Here is a 21,809-nt window from a genome sequence, read left to right as displayed (position 1 = left end):
GAGTCAAAACATAAAAAAAACCAAGGATCCTGCACCAGGTAATTATCTCATTGGCAAATGTCTGTGCATTCCATATAGACAGATGATCTCAACTATCAAACAGCAAACTGTTAGCACTTTGGAATTGTACCCCAAGAAAGGGAGAACATTGGGAGAGGGGGGAGAAAATAGAAAATCTAATTTTGCCGAGAAAAGTAGTAAACATGATTCTAGAGTTGTGAAGAGCCTTTTTTCAAGAGTGTGATGATTTTATTTGAAGTGATTGGTTAAGTGACACATGTGTCCAAGGATTTTTTTTTTTTTTAAATAGAAAAACCATGGAACCTTGCAACCCAGAGTATTAGTTTTCAACCAAATTTTTGGTTACTGAAATATTTTCTGCTCTCTGGTTCACAAACAGATTCAAAATAAAAGCAATGATATCTAAACAATGAGGTAACCTCCTGCTATTTATTCACAACACCTTTCATCGTGTCGTCTCATTGTTCTATACAGAACTACACAAAAAATTTTCAAACCCAATTTTTATTAAATAGGATGATGTGGCTATGGGTAACAGAATCTGTTTAGATGTGTGGATAATTAGTTGCATGATTTTAAACAAAAATACTTCTCCATACCTGATGTTTAAGAAGGTTAAAGATTGTAGGTTTAAAATGGCTTCTGGAATACTTCGTATACAGTTCTGATAGAGGTTAAGGCTCTCCAATGACACAAAGTAACAAACTTCAGCCGGAATCTCTACCAATCTGTTCTTGGATAGATCTATGAGAAGGGGGGAAAAAAGCATCAAGAAATTATTACGAATAACTATACGGAGGATCAGAATTGGTAACTAGTTAGATCACTACACTTACAAATTTTGAAAGGGCAGCACAAAATTGCACAACCACCCAGAATAATGGAAAGTAAAAAGGTGGCTTTCAAATAAGTGCATCAGATTTACTACGATGCCACTAGACACGCAGAAGCCCAAAATGTAGATGGATCTCATACAGTATAAAAAGCATTAATGAATTGAATGTATAAGTAACTTTTCACTCTTGCATCTTCTTCTGATAGAGACAGGCTTCTCAAAACAATTGTGGAAGGTTCTTGCGAGTGGAACAAGGGTAATATGATATTAGGTATTCAGGATGGCTGAACAGCAGAAAGTCAGAATTTAAAAGATTTATCCGAACAGAATTTAAACATTTTATACTGAAACTATATAACTTGCACACGGCATAGTCCCTCTTATACATTTCTTTTTGTCAGTCCTGATATCTCACTCTGCCCTTTGATTTGTTTTATGCAATGTTTTCCCATCCATGATTTTTTTTTTATATCTGTCAGTTTCTTTATTATAATCTACAATTCTTCTATTTTTGCATAACTCATTTTGCAATTTGTTCCAATTGTCTCAGATCATCATCAGGGTTTCCCGGTCTTTTACATATTTGTGCTAGCATGTTCTCTGTCTAGGGTGTTTATTTTTCTTTTAAGTTGTTCTTTGCATTATTTCTCCCTTTTGCTCTGTCTGCATTGTTCTACAACTTTTTTCAGCTCCTTTTGATGTTTAAATGCCATGTCTTGGCTAACTGGTCAATGTATCAGTGGCCCAAGTGCTATTTTTCTTTTGCTATATGTATCCCTTGATGTCTGGCAATGACTTCTTTCTGCCCCCTTATCCAGGTGATCTATGTAATGCTGATGGCTTTCTTCGTAGCTCTAGAATGGGTAGCTAAAAAGGTTGTGAATGAACATAGGAAATATGAGCAAGAGTAGACATTCGGCCCCTTGAGCCTGTTCCACAATTTAATACGATCATGGCTGATGTTCTACCATAACTCTATGCCCACACTCCATTAAAGGAAATGAAGCAGCTAACTTGCTGGCAAGGGTAGGCCTGAAGGCAAAGGATGGGGCAGATATAAAATTAGCTGGACGGTGAGGCAAGGAGAGAGCTATAGAAAGGACAGAGTTATGAATGGGCTAAGGTGGGAGGTCAGTGGCAAGAAATGCTGGTGATGCTGAAAGAGAACTATGGAAAGCCAGGGGCAATGGAAGGAAGTGCTGAGAAAGGCCGCAATGACTGTTAGAGGAATGACAAAGGAATGACAAAGGGGGCAGAGACAGTGGGGTAGTAAAGCAGGGCTACTGCAGCAGGGCTGGAGAATGGGGGAGGTGGTGGGGGGCAGGATAGGAGTTTCACAGCAAGGTAAACAATGGTTATTGAAGTAAGGAGAAGGCTGGGAGAGATGGAGGCTGGTGAGTTTCTTTTTATTCACTCATGGAATGTGGGCATTGCTGGCTAAGCCAACATTTATTGTCCACCCTGGTTGCCTTCAAGAAGGTGGTGGTAAACTGCCTTCTTGAACCGCTGCAGTCCATGTGGTGTAGGTACACCCATAGTGCTGTTAAGCTAGGGAATTCCAGGATTTTGATCCAACAACAGTGAAGGGACAGCGATATACTTCGAACTCAGGATGGTAAGTGGCTAGGAGAGGAACTTGGAAATGGTGGTGATCCCACGTGTCCGCTGCCTTTATTGTTCTAGATGGTAGCGGTCATGGGTTAGGAAGGTGCTGTCTAAGGAGCGTTGGTGAGTTCCTGCAGTGCATCCCGTAGATGGTACACAATGCTGTCACTATGTATCGGTGGTCGAGAGAGTGCCAATCAAGCGGGCTGCTTTGTCCTAGATGGTGTTGAGCTTTTTGAGTGTTGTTGGAGCTGCACTCATCCAGGCAAGTAGAGAGTATTCCATCAACATTCCTGACTTGTGCCTTGTAGATGGTGGATAGGATTTGGAGTGTCAGGAGGTGAATTACCAAAGAGGAGGGGGAGGCAGGGACAGGATGGTAATTAAAAGACTTTTTTAAAATTACAACAAATAGATAAAATAAAAAGTTCTTAACTACAGAGAAAAGTATATAAAAAAAAAGGTGGACAGACCTGGACAACTCATACTATATATGAGTACCAGTAACGGGAGCACTGAGTAGAATCTCAACCACTTACATCATGCACACTATCATGGACAGCCACCCATAAAAGATAAAAGGCACAGCTTAATTTTCTTCTTATAAGTGCACCAGCTATTTTGAGCAAGTATCACAACTTTAACAATTCCTATCACGTGGAAGATGAGCTGCTGAGGTCTGTGGTTGGGTTCATGGAAAGGTGGCTGTTAAATTGTGGTTCCTTTCACAAGCCCTGCTTGTTTACTGTATCCTTTTTGTATGCTTCCGTTGTTTGTTCCCTATTACTTTGAATATGAAAATGGAATTTATAGCTTGTATGGCATTGAGTTGCTTACATGATTCAGAATGTGTCTGCTACCACTCAGTTATTTAACTACATTGGACTATTTCAGTTTGCAGTTGAGATTTCAAGGTGCAGATTAAAAAATAATAAAAATTCCCAAAAATTCAGATGTCATTAAGAGAAAAGAGAACAATAAAGGTTTAGCATATGAAGATAACCACGTGGAATCTTCCAAAATAGTGACAAGAGGTTCTGACTTTAAGTTATGTGAAGAGGCTCACAAATTTGGCACAAATTCACCAGATACTTTAATTAGACGGTTCCAAATTTAGATAGGCAAAATTCATATCATCCAAAAATGTGACAGGGAGTCAAGCTGTGTAAACAGACGTGCATGCAAAAGCAAGATTTTAAATATATTATAGGTAGCTAATCAAAGATAAGATACTGCATTTCTGGCAGCAGCAGCCACAAAGCAATGTTAAAACCCTAAAATTTTACTGCTCTAATGCCCACTGCACCACACACAAAAATATTTTTTTCTATCAGGTATGGAGTTTTTCTTTTAAGTAGCACTTATATCCCTTTTTCTAAAAATATACATAAATGCAACATTCCACAAGAAGTGTTCTACCCATGGTGCATGGAATATAGTTGAGGCTGTTGTTCACAGATTCAATTTACAATCCTCAACTGAACACCCATAGTTTAAGGGAATCACCAAATTAAAAATGTTATGTAACAGCTGCTGGAGTGAAATCAGCTACAGAATATAGATTGATCTTGAGATTAGGACTCCATGGTTTATGTCATCAGAATTCTTCAGACATGTTACAGCCTTGTATAAATACCAAAACTACAACAGAGTTTAGATAAAACCACAGTATGCATATCCTAGGCATTATCAAATGCTTCTTGATTCAAATATAGAAGTGTAACATTTCTCACATACCCCTGGAATGTTGTTTAGATCCAATGATATGTGGCATCAATTTTAATTTTAAATGAAATAATATTCGCACAGTACACTCTAGCCAGCTGTGAAGAATGCTTGATCAGTGTCTGCATATACTAGAGCTGACAGTGTTGAATAGCTGTGGGCTATGTAATTATTTGATGGCATCTAGGATTTACCAACATACTGCATTTCCTCATAAAGTGAATTGGAATCTTACATCAAGCAACCTGTATGAACAATAAGTCACGGAACAATATTTACTGCAACACCCCTACATGCACACTTTAACATATTACTGAAGCTATTTGATTATAATGGCATCATCTAGTGGAGCAGCCTACTGCTGGGAAACAAAATATCACGTTCACTCCAGATTATTTCAGCTCTTTGTTTTTGATGTGAGGCAATGAGAGACCGGAAACATTTCCCAAAAAATCTGTGTGGTGAACATAATCCCAGTGTTCGTCAGGGTAGTATCCTTGGCCCAACCTTCTTCAGCTGCTTCATCAAAAAGTGGGGATGGTCGCTGATGATTGCACAATGTTCAACACCATTCACAACTCCTCAGATACTGAAGTGGTCCATGTCCATATGCAGCAAGACCTGGGCAATATTCAGGCTTGGGCTGATAAGTGGCAAATAACATTCACGCCATACAAGTGCCAGGCAATGACCATCTCCAACAGGAGAGAATATAGCCATGTCCCTTTGACATTCAATGGCATTACCATCACTGAATCACAATTAACATCCTGGGGGTAACCAATGAAACTGAAATGGACCAGCCATGTAAATACTCTGCCTACAAAAGCAGCTCGAAGGCTGGGAATTCTGCGGAAAGTAACTCACCTTCTGACTTCCCATAGCCTGTCCAACATCTAAAAGGCACAAGTCAGGAATACTCTCCACTTGCTTAGATGAGTGCAGCTCCAAAAACACTCAAGAAGCTCGACACCATCCAGAATAAAGCAGCCTGCTTCATTGGCACCTCATCCACCACCTTAAATATTCACTCCCTCCACCACTGACACACAGCAGCAGCAGCGTGTACCATCTACAAGATGCACTGCAACAACTCACCAAGGCTCCTTCGATAGCATCTTCTAAATCCACAGCCTTTACCACCTAGAAGGGCAAGGGCAGCAGATACGTGCAAACACCACCATCTGCAAGTATCCTGACTTGGAAATATACTGCCATTCCTTCACTGTTGCTAGGTCAAAATCCTGGAACTCCTTTCCTTAAGAGCACTGTGGGTGTACCTACGCCACATGGACTGCAGCGGTTCAAGGTGGCGGCTCACCACCATCTTCTCAAGGGCAATTAGGGATGGGCAAAAAACGCTGGCCTAGCCAGCAACGCCCACCCTGTTCACATCCCGTGAATGAATTTTTAAAAAATCTCTCAGTATTGTTAGGTAGTAAGTTCAAGGATTTTGACCTAGCAGCAACAGAAGGCTGGCAATATATTTCTAAGTCAGGAAGATGTATGACTTGGAAGGGAACTTGGAGGAAGTCGTCTTCCTATGTGCCTGCTGCTTTGTTTTTCTTGTGGCAGAGGGTGCAAGTTTGGAAGGCGCTATAGATGAAATCTTGGTGTGTTGCTACAGTGCATCTCGTACCTAGTACACACTGCAGCCACATTTTGCCAGTGGTGAAGAGAATGAATGTTTAACAGGTGGTTGGGCACGGATCAAACAGACTGCTTCATCTTGGATGGTGCTGAGGTTTCTCAATTTTGTTCTAACTGTACTCATCCAAGCAACAACAATAACTTGGAGTTATATATATTTAATTGAGTAAACGATCCCAAAGTGGCTCACATTATCAACCAATATTTGACATCAAGTCATATGAGGAAATATTAGGGCAGAGCTTAGATAAATGAATAGCTCTTAAGGAGCATCCTAAAACAAAGGGGACATAGAGCGGTTTAGTGGGGCGGGGGCGGGTTCTAGAGTTTAGGACCTTGGCATCTGAAAGCAGGGTCACCAATGAGGGTGTGAATAAAATTGGGGATGCACAGGAGGTTGTTGGTTGGCACATGTGTGAACTGAATGTTATTTGTCATTTATTAGCCCAAGATTGGATCCTGTCCAGGTCTTGCTGCTTGCAGGCACAGACTACTTCACTATCTGAGGAATTGCGAATGCAATAGGACACAGATTAAAAACTATTAACAGACTATAAGTGGAGATGTTTCAAAACTTGACCTAATTAGTTAAATAAGATACTTAGAGCTGACAGGGCAGGTGATGAGCAGCAGCTGCAATGGAAACACAGCATGCCCCCAAATCAGGAGGCCTGAGGACATTGGTAGACATCAATGTTTGTCATGAAAGTATAATAATTTTCATAATATTTTTCTGGTTTATTGTAAAGTAGGTTTATCAGGGGTTGTGCTTTTCTGGCTGTGTATGATTTAGTTATATTTTATAGCCAAGCAGACTGAAAGTTGAAGTTATCAAAAGTAGTAAGGTGTAGAAGTGTCCTTGAAATGCTATGTAGGTAAACATGTTTGGGGTCTTAGCTTGTAAGGTGTGATGGAAATTTGCATTTTTAGATAGATGAAGGGAGGTTTGAATTTCAAAGCGGTTAATGAGAATACTGGCAACATGAAAAGATTTATATTATGAGAAAGGTAAAGTTCCAAAGACATATGGAAACAATGGAATTTACATATTAAAAAGGGAGAAATATATATAAAGGAGAATGAGACTGTGAATCAGGAGAAGGCATTGTGAGACCTAACAGTGTGTGTGAAATAGCCTTAATGAAGCCTCCAGTATTTGTGCATAAGCCTGTTGTCTTCAGAAATTGAAGCTGGAGAAAGCCATTTGAATTCCACTGCCCAGGGTATTGTGTTAATTTGCCGGATTTGTTTAAAATCTAAAATCTATTTTTGGACCGTTGCCTTTAAGGGGGTGTAACTGGGAGTCAGGTTAATTAGGAACTTTAGGAGTTATTATAGTAATAATTTGTAGTCCCATATATGTGCTTGAAATCTTTCCTTTTGTTAATAAATATTTTAATTTAGTCTTTTTTAAAAAAATCTCTAAATGTCATAGTGGACTTACTACTTCTGAATTCAGTGCACGGATCTCAAAATAAATACAAATTGCAAAACTGTTGTGATTGTGCAATCAAATTTCCCTCGTGGATTTGATCCACCTGGCACACATCATCTGCCACGTCATAACAGTGTGATCCACAACAACCACATCAACAGCTTGAGGACCTTCAGCTCAGCACTGATGAGCTTGAGTATAAACTTCAGACACTGCAATGCATCAGAGAGGGAGAAAGCTACCTGGACACTGTTCTAGGAGGCAGTCTCACCCTTTGGGTTAAGTACTTCAGACTTGGTCCATGGTCAGGGACAGGGGGTGGTGACTACTAATGAGGCAGACATGGGAATTTGGAAGGTAGCATCAAGGTTCTTGCAGCCTGTGTAGACAAATGTAGGTCTGCAGGGAGGATGAGCAAATTGCCCACAGTATCCTGGTAGAGGCAGAAATTCAAGTTGAGGGAGTAAAAGAAATAATGTAGCAGTGGTAGGGGACAGTGTCATTAGGAGGATAGACACTGTTCTTTGTAGTCAAGAGCGCAAGTCCCAAAGATTATGGTTAAATACATCTCCTCATAGGCAGAGAGGAACTTGGGAATGGGAGGGGACAAAGGTACCAATGACATAGGTAGGACTAAGATGGTGATGGAGTATGAGCAGCTAGTGGAGTATGAGCTGCTGATGGAGTATGAGCAGTTAGTGGCCAAAATAAGAGAAAAGAACAAAAGGAGAATCTCTGGGTTACTACCTGAGCAACAAACAAATTGGCATAGGGTCAATGAGATCAGGGAGTTGAATACATGGCTCAATGACTGGAGTGGGGAAAATGAGTTTCATGGTGCACTTGCGCCAGTAATGGGGAAAGAGGATGCTGTTCCAATGGGATAGGCTTCACTTGAATTGTGCTGTGATCAGTGCCCTGACAAATCAAATAACTAGGATTGTAGACGGGGGTTTAAACTAAATAGTGGAAGAGAGGGTTCATGTGAGGGGAGCTTTAGAAAGTTAACAAGAAAGGAGAAGGCAATAGTGCAGGTTAGCAATATGGTCCGAGTTCAATCAGTCCTTGGACCCCGAGATTCAGGGCATTTCCATTGTCAACTTTCAGTCCTAAACTGGATGCTGACAAAGTTAAACCCTACAATCTTTAAATTAGAACTAAAACTGTTAAAAGGGAGTGAAGAAAAGATTTCTTCACACACATGAATGCTGAGGCTGTGACGTATTTTATTTCTTCAGACTTATCCTAAAATCATAAGAACATAAGATATAGGAGCAGGAGAAGACCATGAGCCTGCTCCACCATTAAATATGATCATGGCCGATCTTGGCCTTCAACTTCGCTTTCTCGCCCAATCATCATATCCCTTGATTCGTTGAGAAAACAACAACTTGTCTATCTCAGCCTTAAATGTATTTAATGATCGTACATCCACAACCCTCTGGGGTAGAGAATTCCAAAGATTTACAACCCTTTGAGTGAAGAAATTTCTCATCTCAGTCCTAAATGATCGGCCCCTTATACTGAAACTGTGCACCCTTGCTTTAGATTCCCCAGCCAGGGAAACAATGTCTCAGTATCTACCCTGTCAAGCCCCTTTATAATCTTGAATGTTTCAATGAGATCACCTCGATGAGAGGTGATCCTCCAGAGAGGATCAAGTTTAATCAACCTTTCATCATAGGTCAACCCTCTCATTCCAGGGATCAATCTAATGAACTTTTGCTATACAGCTTCTAACACAATGATATCCGTCCTTAAATATGGAGGAGATATCAAATGCAGTGTTTGAGAGAGAGCGAGATAGATATTTTCTTTGAAAAGTTAATAAGGGATGTGTAAACGGACAGGGAACTGCTGTGCTGTCATGACTAACAAAATGACAGAGCACACTTAATGGACCACTGCCGCCCCATTCCATTTTTTAATGCTTCCTCCAATTTCAATAATTTGTACGGGTTTCAGTTACAGTTAACTCAAAACATGTTACATTTTGATGCTCTTTGATGGCTTCTGAGTAATGGCTAGGTGGAAGGATGATTTCTCTGAACCATAAGAAACATAAGAAATAGGAACAGGAGCAGATCATTTGGCCCCTCGAGCCTACTCCGCCATTCAATAAGATCATGGCCGATCTGCTTGTGTTTCAAATTCCCATCTACTCCCGATAACCTCTGTTTCCCTTGCCCAACAAGAATCTATCTACTTCTACCTTAAAAATATTCAATGACCCCACCTCCACTGCCTTCTGAAGCAGTGTTCCAAAACTGCACAACCCTCTGAGAAAAAAATTCTCCTCATCTCTGTCCTAAAAGGCTGACCCCAATTTTAAATCAGTGCCCCCTAATTCTGGACTCACCCACAAGAGGAAATATCCTTTCCATGTCCACCTTGTGAAGGCTGTTCAGGATTTTGTATACTTCAATCAAATCACCCCTCACTCTACTAAACTCCAGTGGAAACAAGCCCAGTCTGTCCAACCTTTCCTCTTAAGACTACCCACTCATTCCAGGTATCAATCAAGTAAATCTCCTCTGAACTTCCTCCAACACATTTATATCCTTCCTTAAATAAGGAGACCAAATCTGCACACAGTATTCAAGATGCGGTCTCACCAATGCTTTGTATAAACTGAGGCATAACATCCTTACTTTTATGTTCAATTCAAGCAATGTGCAGTCTATGTCTAGACATCTTGCTTGTTGATATTCCAGGGTCTTGTTTTGTATAGTTGCACTGTCTGTGTATATGGACTTGATTTCAAACTGTTTCTCCCCAGTGAATACTTAAGAAACATCATAGATACCTTTCTACCGACTGAGGTTAAAAACAAAACATCTCATTAGGTTAATATTTGTTGCTGGAGAGACATTTGCCAAAGCTTTTTTCATCTTGCACTCGTCAGGACAAACGCAAAAATGCCAAAATTTCAAACGATGACAATTTATACTACAACAGAAAAGGGTTCAGAAAGGTTGGCAAGGTGGCTCTAATTGGCTGAGGCATTGCCACTGAGACAGCAACAGAGAACTATAGGCTCCCTAAGTTCCCAGGTATTTCAAAAAATGCGCAAGGCTTGAACATATTCATTTTGTTTGCACACTTTGCAAGCTTGATGCAGAAATAGAGTGCATCAAAGCTATCCTGATCAGATCTTTCTTAACTGTGTATCACACAAATTCACAAATGGGCCAAAGGCTGCCACTACTGGACCTGAAAAGTATCCAGTCTACTTCAAATTACCCTTGAAAGACAAAGTATCTCAAAAATTTGACAAAAGATTAAGCAAGCCATTTCAAACTGTTACTGTAAAGTGGCTATAATGAATGGTATTTTCCACTAACAGGATGCTGCCATCAGTCCAAAGACATTGTGCCTATCACACAATTTAGCAACACTGTGTATGAATTGCAGTACTGGTGCAGTGCCAGGTACATTGGCTATGCGTCCAAAAGACTGGCTGATCAAATCGGCTGTTCATAGTAGACAGAGTACAGACCGTAATCAGCCAGGCTGCGCTTGCAAAACCCAAAACAAAATGTCTACTGTTAGGTGCGTTTCTGTGATTGGACTTGCTGAACAATCCTGAATGCGTTTCTGGCTACACTAACAACCAACTTAAGATACTCAGTCAAACTCATAATGTGGTCATTTGTGCTTGCCAGAAGTGAAATACATTCATATGCAGAGACCTGTTCTCTGCAAACAAAAAAGAATATGTTCAAGGTTTGCGCCTTTTTTAAGTTACTCAGGAGTATCATGGGGAGTCTACAGTTCCCTGTTGCTTTCTCCATGGCAGCACCTTGGCCAATCAGAGTCATCTTGCCACCCAATCAGCACCCTTTTCTCGTAGGATAAATTGTTGTGATTGTTTGAAGTTTGACATTTTTGTGTTTGTTCTGATGAGAGCTAGACGAAAGCTTCAGCAACATGGCTCTATTTTCAGCAATAGTCAAGTCCCACACTACCAAGTGACTGTTACCATTTTGAACAAGAATGCTTCTATTCAGAGAGATAGCTTAACACAGAATTTTCTGGTACTGTGCTAGATCCCTTTGACAATTAACGGTCATTTTACTTATCACAACATGAAAGTATTTTAACTGTTCCAAAAGCTATAAATTACAAAATTCAGAACGTAAAAAGGTGACATTTCTGGGTACTTACCAAGTAAGTTTAAGTAAACTTTACTCACTACAGCTGAGCATGGATTACATATCATGACAGGTCTTGGCATGTAAGTTATCATTCCTGCGATCAGATTTTCCCTTATATAGCTCTGATGGATGTAATCTTATACTTTGCTTAAGCAAGTGTTTGAAATGAACCAAGTAGTGTTGCAGAATAATTATTCAAAATTTCAAACGATGACAACAATTTATACTACAACAGAAAAGGGTTCAGATAGGTTGGCAAGGTGGCTCTAATTGGCTGAGGCATTGCCACTGAGACAGCAACAGAGAACTATAGACTCCCCAAGTTCCCAGTATTTCAAAAAAGGCACAAGGCTTGAATATATTCATTTTGTTTGCTCACTTTGCAAGCTTGATGCAGAAATAAAGTGCATTAAAGCTATCCTGATCAGATCATTCTTAACTATGTATCACACAAATTCACAAATGGGCCAAAGGCTGCCACTACTGGACCTGGAAAGTACCCAGTCTACCTCAAATTACCCTTGAAAGACAAAGTATCTCAAAAATTTCAGAGGGCAGTTATGAATCACCTGTCAGCCAGACCAGGTAAGGATGGCAGATTTCCTTCCCGACAGGTCATTAGTGAACCAGATGGGTTTTTATGACAATCGATGATAAATTTCATGGTTACCATTACTGAGACTAATTTTATATGCCAGATCTATTAACTGAATTTAAATTCCACCAGCTGCTATGGTGGTATTTGAACCCATGTCCCCAGAGCATTAGTCCCCAGAGCATTAGTCTGGGCCTCTGGATTACTAATCCAGTGATGTTACCACTATGCCACCATGACCCCCCCCAAGGGGTTGTGCTGAAGTTTGCTACATTTTAAGAGGTATCGTCTATTGAATGGGAAGTTAAGCCGTTTTTCCCCATTCCAGTAGTTAAGGCAGACAACACAGATACACTTTGTCATTATTTAAGGAACAGCAGTTAGTCTTCCCGGTCCTCCGGGCAACATTCCTTTCTCAACTAAAGGCACCAAACACAGCAACAGGTCATTCATTTTGTTGCTACTTGAGGAATATTGCTTTCAAAGATTGCCCACCTTGTTTGCCTACATAAAGTGAAGTATTTTAAAATACAGTGTTTATGAAACTTTGAGATATTTTAACTTGTTATAAAAATGCAGGCATTATATATTCATTTGGAAAGTAAGTATAGAACTTATGGTGTATTGTTTCAATGTCCATACTTGTGCTCTGATAAGCCATTAGATTTGGTGTAGTATTTACTTGTCAATGAACCAGCGCTAGGGAAATCTGGGGGTCTATATCTGATTCGTCAAGTAAAATGTGTCATTTTTTTGGTCACATTCACCACAAGCTCAGCAAACATATTATCTTGAAGTTATAGATTTCTAGTTATCAACCATATTGAATTTTCATGTCTGCTGCAATTATGGAACAATTGAAATTTTAGAAGTGCTTCCCAAAACATTTGCTTCAGGGAAATATAAAATTTCTTTCTTCGTTACCGGAAATCAATAGCAACATTTCTACCATTATTTTACCTTTAAATTGACCAATCACGAGGGCATAACTGGGCCTACAGGTTCTTAAAAAGCTGCTCTACTACCTGCCAGATGGTCAACAACCATCCTAAATGTAGGATAATACAAACTTCATGTCATTAATGAAAATAATATATTGCCTTAATTTTCAGGATTAAGTTGGGGTGGGGGTAAAAATTAAGGATCAAAGCAAATTCCGTACTCTCACTGCAGTGGTCTTAGAGACAACTTCATTACAACACTACCTAGGAGTCAACAAAATAGCATATTAGTGAGGCTCTGAACTCAGTACAAAAGTTCGTAACATTTATGGGTTTAGTTAAAACTATAAATGCCAACAGCCATTAATGCATCTGCATCTACTTGTTTCCTGTATCTCACACAACTGAAAAGATGTTCTTGACAATCGAGGACTCCTCTGAAATATAGTTAACAGAGCCTTCAATCTTGTCGGTTTTATTTCACATATTTTGTTCAGCCCTTCCCCTCCCTCCCAGAACCGCAATAGGGTTCTCCTTGTCCTCAGCTTCCACCCCACAGCTTCATCATTCAACGGATCATTCTCTGCCATTTCTGCCACCAACTATCAACCAAACCAATCTTCCCCTTCCCTTTCAGCATTCCGAAGGGATCGTTCTCTCCACGATACCCTGATCCATTCTCAGTCACCTCCAACATACCCCCCCCCCTCTTTTCTTATGGCACATTTCCATGCGAGCACAGGAGATGCAACACTTGCCCTTTTACTTCCTCCCTTCTCACCATCTAAGGCCCCACCCAAATTCTTTTTTCCAGGTGAAACAGCAATTTACTTGTAATTTTTGCAATCTAGTATCTGTATTCACTACTCATGATGTGATCTCCTCCATACAGGGGAGACCAGGCTGGATCATTTTGCGGAACACCTCCATTTAGTCTGTAAGTGTGATCTCAAGCTTCCAGTCACCTATCATTTTAATTCTCCACCTTGCTCCCACTCTGATCTTTTTTGTCCTCGACCTGCTGTAGTGCTCCAATGAACTTCAACCCAAGCTCAAGGGGCAGCTCATTTTCCGACTGGGCATTTTACAGCCTCATGGACTCAACACTGAGTTCAACAATTTTAGTTTCTAACCTCTGCCCACCATGTTGTTTCAATTTTCTTTGTTTTTTACCCCTCTCGTATCTCTCCTATTTCCTTGACTTTGCTTTTGGATGGCAGTTATTCAGGATCCTGCCATCCACACCTCCTGAGATGCACCTTTTGTTTCCTTACTTGTCCCTTACAACTACCTTTCGCCATTTAATATCTCCTGCCCTCTGCCCTAACACAAACATTCCCTTTTGTTCGTCTTTCTATCCTCCCCGCTTTCACTCACTCAAAGCCTATCACATGTTTAACTTTTCCAAGTTCTGATTTAAGGTCACAGACCTGAAATATTAACTGTTTCTCTCTCCTCAGATGCTGCCAGGCCTGCTGAGCATTTCAGCATTTTCTGGTTATATGTCAAATGATAAAGTAGTGTTAGGGCCCTAGGCAAGTTAAGGAAGAAAATCCTGGATTAACATTGTAGCTTTTCTGTTTTCAGGTCATTTCAAAGTATTTCACAGTCAATTAATTACTTCTGAAGTGCAGTTTATATGCTGATGCCGGAGCAACAAAATACTTACAGATTGTTTTTACGTGGACTTAAGCATGCAAGTTGAAGCTGATCTTCAGCTTGAATTCAAAGTAATAAATCACACCTGGCTTTCTCTGTGCCAATTCATTAGTAATTCAAGTTTGAGAAGAATCAACATTTCTCTATTTAATACTCAATGTTCAGCAATGTAATTCCCTGATCCTTTCACATATTTTCACAATGTTTTTCAAAATACCACCAATTCCATTTGAAATTGTTAGAAACTTTCCTGTATTCTGAGATGTGTTCACCTTCATTATGCTACATTTACATCGCTCAGCCCCATAATAAAAGTATGTTCATCAGAATCTAATCAGAATGCAATTTTATGCTTATGTTATCCTTAGTCATGACTCTTAAATGTAAATAATAATAAAAAAACCTCAAAGCACATGCAGCAAAAAAAGGAAACAGTTTTGAAGGTGAACTTCTAGGTAAAAGAATTAAGGCCTTTTTTTACCTTGTGAATGCTCTAGACTTTGCAATTCCCTTAAGGATTTTTCAAACTTTTGTTATTACAAAGACTCAGATGTTTGGCCAACTCAAAAAACATTTAGATATGTGTATAATCACTATCCTCAGATACAAGAGATCCGAAGAAACATTGAACTGCAGTAGCAATGATAACAAAACTGTCAGATTCACCATCATAACTCCTCTAAAACTGACAGCAACTTGTGGAGTCTGCACATGTGCAGTGAAATGCAGAGAGCTACAAGTTGCTATTGGTGATGCTACGTTTCCCCATAGGTGCACTATGGAAGTCCCCACAGACAACATCCAATAGAAATAAATGAACTTACAAGAACCTCCACTTTTGCTCTATTAGTCTTGTGGCAAAAAATTCTGAAAAATTTACAGATTATGGAATGAGGTGTAACTGAGTTTTAAACAGCCAAAGTTTTATAATTAGTACTGAACAACATAATTGCCCCTGAAAAGCTAGTTTTTTCTTTGTAAAATGTAAAATTTCCCTAATATGATAAAAATTCCATATATTTTAAAAATAATTTTGTTTTAACCTTTATGATATTTCAGCTTCAACCTTCATTTCATGTGTATGCCTCATCTCTCTCCGTAAAATGGAATTAAAAAGTGAAGGATAATCAGTGCCTTTAACTTCCTGGTTTGTTGTGTCAGAACTCTTGCAATGTCTTTGGCTACTTTATGACATCACTGTTGTTGGATGCCTAGTGATCCCCTTGACTTGGTGCCAAAGTCAAATTTACACCAGGAAAGGTGGAATTCACACCACAGAGATTGCTAGATCTTTGTGGGTAGCTTTCCTTGTGGCCAGCGATCATTAAAAATCAGCAATTAATAAAGCAAGTGCTGTACAGGAAGAAAACCACATTTTGTAAATCCCCTTCTGGCCATATTTGCTGTTTGATGTTGAAAGATGTAAGGAATGATTTAGTGTCATAAGGCAATCTACTAAATATAAACATTTGTTGGTTACAGAACAGTCATTTAAAAAGTAAATCTTTTATCTCTGCAATCCCATTACATGGAAACAATTGGCTAATGGATTTTAAGAGTTCTGAAATATGTGAGAAATTGGCTACTGGAAAAAGAATTCCATATGTTCAAGCTTAAAATCCAGATGGACCTTATTTCCTGTGAGCTACTCAACAGTACAAACAAATTAACGTCATTTGAAAAAAGTAAATAAATGAGTCATTGTGATCAGTACAAATGACGAGGATAGTCAGAGAAAGATCTCCAAAACAAGTCAGTGAAATTAGACTAAGATAAAAGGTAATTATTCCATTCAATCGGGTAAGTACTTTACTATGCACATAATTGGCAGAGAAAATACTGTCCTGGCTAGCCTCATGTGCCATCTGCTTTCTATCCACATGTTATTTTTAAACACACTCCAGCTGTCACAGGAAGTCTGACCCACAACTGCAGGAAATGCTCGTCCCAGCCACACTGTAGTTCACATTTCCTCTTCCAGAGTCAGCCTGGAAGAATGAGTATCAAATCCTCCTTACATTGTATGCGGATCAAAGCCACTTCCACTATTTCCCAACTAATAGGCAAAGCTACAGTCAGGGATGGAAAGAACCTGAAGAAACGGTAGTCCTTTAGAGTGTGAATTGATTAAGTATATTTTATAACCAATCTTTTATATAACAACTTGTATTTATATAGCACCTTTTAACATAATAAAATGTTCTAAATCACTTCACGGGAGCATTATGAAGTTCCCCTCCAAGCTACTCATCATCCTGACTCGGAAATATGTCGCCGTTCCTTCAGTGTCGTAAGGTCAAGATCCTGGAATTCCCTCCCTAACAGCACTGTGGGTGTACCATACACAGAGACAGCAGCCGTTCAAGAAGGCAGCTCATCACGACTTCTCAAGGGCAATTACGGATGGCAATAAATGCTGGCCTAGCCAGTGAAACTCACATCCCATAAATGAATTTTTAAAAATTGACTTCGAGCCACATGAGGCGATGTTAGGGCAGTGAGTCAAAAGCTGGGTCTAAGAGATAGGTTTTAAGGAGCGTCATAAAGGAGGAAAGAGAGACAGAGAAGTTTAGGGAAGGAATTCCAGAGCTTAGGGCCTAGACAGCAAAAACCACAACCACCAATGGTGGATCAATTGAAATCAGGGATGCTCAAGAGGCAAGAATTAGACAAGCACAGATATTTCATGGGACTGTAGGGCTGGAGGAGATTACAAACATAGGGAAGGACAAGCTGTAGAAAGATTTGAAAACAAGGATGGAAATTTTAAAAACAAGACATTGCTTAACCAACGGCATAGGGGTGAAAGGTGAATGGGACTTGGTGCAAGTAAGAACTGAGCAACAGAGCTTTGGATGCTTGAAGTTTATGAAGGGTAGAATGTGGGAGGCTGCCCAGGAATGTGTTGGAATAATAAAATCTAGAGGTAATAAAAGCATGACGAGGATTTTAGCAGCAGCTGAGGCGGGGGCAGGGTGAGCAACCATCCCAGGATTGTCCCATAATTTGCCTTACTGTCCCATGTACCTGGGCTTCCTGGGACACCATTTGTCCCAGAGTCCTCCAGGCAGCGACTGTGGAGTCTATTCCTCTTGCCACTGTCTGAGCATCTTTGGTGTCTGCGAAAGTCCACTGTGCTGCTGTGCATGCACAGCCCAGAGCCCACACTCAGCCATGAAGAGCAGGAGAACAGGACTCTGACCAGTGCGTGGGCAATCAAATCATTCAAAGTTGTTCTTCAAGTAGGTTGGCTGGGGGTGGGGGGGTGGAGATGGTGTCAAGTTTGGAGTTCTGGCACTAGCATGCCCTAGTTGGAAGAGTTGGGTCAGGCAGGCAGGGAGATGGGGTGGGGGTCCAACAAGTCCTGTGGGGAGTCAGGAGTTGGGGAAAGGGGATTCTGAGATAGTGGGGAGGTGGGGTGGGGAGGAGGAGGTGGATTTGGGAGAGAGTCTTCTGAATATGTCCGTTAGGGGAGGCAAGTTAGGCAGAGAGGTATGTGTGTGTTTGGGGCCAGAGTGGAGCACCTTGGAGCAGCGTGGAACTTCGAGGGAACAGTATGCACAGCATCACCAGGGTCAAGGAGGCAGACTGAAAGGAAAGTATTTTATATGTGGAATGAAGGTATAGTTTTGTTTTTGGGCAACTCTTTTCAGTGTCCTCGATCCTGTAGACTCAGTGCCTTTCGTTCCTCTGAACGCCTCTCCAAACCCTCCATCGATCAATGTCCCCACCAGCAGCCCTCTCGCTCCACTGAAATCGCCCTTATTCTTTTCCTCACAGAGTTGGTCACCCTGGGCAGGGGCGGAGTCCAGCTACGTTACGAGGTAGAAATAGGCAGTCTTAGAAATGGTACGAATGTGTGATTGGAAGCTCAGCTTGGTCAAATATAGCAGCAGGGTTACGAGCAGTCTGCTTCAGCTTCAGACAGTTGCCAAGGACAGGGATAGCATTGATGGTTAGGGAATGAAGTTTGTAATGGGGACCACGGACAACGGTTTTGCTTTGCCAGATATTTCATTGGAGCAAATTTCTGCTCAACCGGGACTGGATGTCAGCCAAGCAAATTGATAGTTTAGTGAGGGTGTAGGTGCTGAGAGAGGTGGTCGTTATGTGGAGTCATCAATGTACACATGAAAACTAACAGTTTTTGGATGATGTTGTTGAGGAAAAACATATATGTGAGAAATAAGAGGGGGACAACGATAGAACCTCGAGGAACACCAGGGGTAACGGTGAAGTAGTGAGAAAAGAAGCCACTCCAGGCGATTCCCTGTCACAATCAGACAAGAATAAGACCAGGTGAATGCAGCCCACACAGCTGGACAATGGTGGGCAGGTTTGGGGGAGGATGGTGTGGTCAACCACATGAAAAGCTACAAACAGATACAGAATAATATCTAAAAAAAATGCAATTATCATCAGCACTGTTTCCAAATAAACAAGCTAATTTGTGATGACCTTTGACCTGGAAACAGTACAGTAAGGAAAATTTGTAATTTCTTTACAATGACTGTGGAATTGGTGGTTTTAAGAATGTTTGAAAGGACGTTTAAAAGTTTGCATAAATTATAAAGGAACCAGTTGCAATTTTCCTGAATAATATGATATCCTTACCCATGTGACCTGGAAGCAGTCCCAACAGGAAGTTAACATACAAAAGTCGTATGGCTGGTAGACACAAAAGAGAGTTGCAGACAAAAAGAAAGCTACAACAGGGGAAGAATAGGCATATTTACAAGGAACTCTGTGTGTGTGTAAAGTACACTTAAAAAGGACAGAAAGCCAAAGACTAGGTTAGAGCAGGGATTGTGATTTGACAATTTTACTGCTTCTGCTCCTAGTTTTGCCACAGCTGACCAGACAGTTTAACAGTGTTTAGTAAAGGAACCGTATCAAGGAGTCTCTGGGGAATCTGTGTCATCAAGACTGTTGTGAACCTAGCTAAAAAGTTTCTGCAGGAGTGTGCCATTCGGATGACAAACATCTCCATGCACTTCATATGGAAAGACCTGACGGTAAAAGGTGAGTTGAGGGCCAAATCAACTGAGTGGAAAAGTGAGTGATCTTATGTACCAAGGGCCAAATTAAAGTACTTTGGAACTGCATGCCATAAATGTGTCGGGAGTGATGCGAGTGCTCATGGTTGTGTAAAATGTAACTTTGTTGCATCAACTATTCAAAGTGAAATTTACCTTTTTATCTGAAGTATCATTTACATTGGTTCTGATTCGTGTTCAAGTAAAGTGAAATCTTGGAGCTAATTTCTTCTTAAAGTAAAAGTGAAATCTTATTGGTCATTTCTACATTTCAGGGTCATTTGGTAACTTCGGTTATTTTGGTTTATGGTTCCCCAAGCGGATCATAAATTCCAATCTTGATCCTTGCATTAGTAACTTACAACTCGCATCTTAAGACAGGGGCTTAAACAAAATTTGACACCAAGCCACAAAGAGATATTAGAGCATGTTTTAAGGAGTGTGTTATGACACAGCTGATGGTAAAGGCAGAGTTGTTCAAAATCCCAGAGGAAAACTTGAAACAAATGTCATAGCCCATTTTTGCAATTTGTATGTTTCGAGATGCAGGCTTTGAATTCAGTAGCATTAAGACCAGTCAATGGTCTCAAGAGATTTTTTATAAAACTAAATTAAACATTTATTAATGCAAGAAAGGTTGAAGCACATACGTATGTCTACAAAATTACATAATAACTACAAAAATCCCCTAATTAATCTGACTTTCAGTTACACCCCTAGTAAGGCAACAGTAAAACGCACAGATCTAAACAGACCTCTGGCAAAGCTTGCCCTGGACAGTCACATTCATGAGTTTCTTTCAGCTCTGGGTCCTTGCAGACAGACTTGAGGCTTACAGGCTGGAGGCTTTAGGTCTTAGAATCCCTCCTCTTTTTACCAACAGTCTTCTCTTCCTTTATACATATTTTCCTCTTTGAATGCAAATTCTCATTGTCCCTAGGATTTTTTAAAAACTTTAAATCTTCTAACAATAAAACCCTTTCATGATACCCACTTTACTAGTTTGCTTTCATAAAAATAAACACATTGTTTCTGAGCTTCACCTGGTTAGGTGTAATATTTCAACTGCTCTTTTGAATGGACTATTTAAAAATACAAATTGCCCCCTTTACACCTCACCTTCTATTTCCCTATGTTTATCTAATAACCATTTCAAACCTACTTCTCTTCTATACATCAAAGTCTCTAGATTAGCTGGCTTTAATCCAATTAACATACACACACGGACGGCACTCAACTCTATTTTAAAATAATTTCCAATAACATTATAGACATCATTATATCTTCTTGACACCCCTTCCTTATTAAAAATTGAACCATCATAATTCTAAAAGATGGCTTCATTTTTAACCCATTTTACGCTACCTCCTATATTTAACTATATACTTACACTATTACATTACCAGATGCATGCATTAACATAACTACATACAACTCCTACGTATCAGCAGAAATCATTCCAGTTCAGTGTCCAGGTTTTAAAATTTCCAATTTTCCCTTTTAAATTTCAAACTCTAGATGACGCATCTGCAATCAGATTCTCTCATCCAGCGACATGTATTACCTGTAGATTAAATGATTGCATTAATAAACTCCACCTGAATGGCCTTTCACTTTTGTCTCGAAATTTGTCCTAAAATCTCAAAGGATTGTGGTCTGTATAAACAATTGTTTCTGATGAATTGTTTGCAACATAAATTTCAAAATGCCGCAATGCTAACACCAAACCCAACGTCTCCTTTTCAATCGTTGAATATCTTCTCTGTTGTGCATTCAACTTCCGTGAAAAATACCCTATTGGTTTTTCAATCCAGTGTCATCTTCTTATAACAGTATGGCCCCAATGCCTATATCGCTTTCGTCAACGGCCAACTTAAATTGCTTGGCCTAATTGGGTACTGCCAAAACTGGTGTCATAGTTTTCAACTTATCAAATGCCTTCTGACATTGAAACTTCTTGCTCTATTTTAATCGTTCAGTCAGTGGAGCAACCACACTGCTAAAATTTGGTCAAAATTGCCAGTAAAACCCACTCATGCCCAGAAATCTCAAAACTTTGTTTTGTTTTAGGCATTGGGAAATCCACGATAGCCTTAACTTTCAGATCTCTTGGAGCCACCTTACCATGTCCAATGATATGGTCTATATAC

At 40.0% G+C, this 21,809-nt stretch overlaps 1 protein-coding gene across 10 annotated transcripts in view; it reads right to left on the bottom strand.

Moving 5' to 3' along the window:
- Positions 1 to 21,809, bottom strand: part of LOC121290199 (DISP complex protein LRCH3-like) — a 184,491-nt gene that overhangs the window by 127,364 nt on the left and 35,318 nt on the right. For all 10 annotated transcript variants that reach the window (XM_041210506.1, XM_041210471.1, XM_041210480.1 and 7 more), the window contains exon 2: positions 621 to 765. In XM_041210506.1, the coding sequence (XP_041066440.1) occupies positions 621 to 765 (145 nt within the window). The remainder of the gene's footprint in view (positions 1 to 620; positions 766 to 21,809) is intronic.

The sequence above is a fragment of the Carcharodon carcharias genome, chromosome 2 (genome assembly GCF_017639515.1).
Source record: "Carcharodon carcharias isolate sCarCar2 chromosome 2, sCarCar2.pri, whole genome shotgun sequence".
NCBI lineage: Eukaryota > Metazoa > Chordata > Chondrichthyes > Lamniformes > Lamnidae > Carcharodon > Carcharodon carcharias.
Note: the sequence above shows the minus strand (reverse complement) of the source record. Positions and strands in the feature narration are given on the sequence as shown.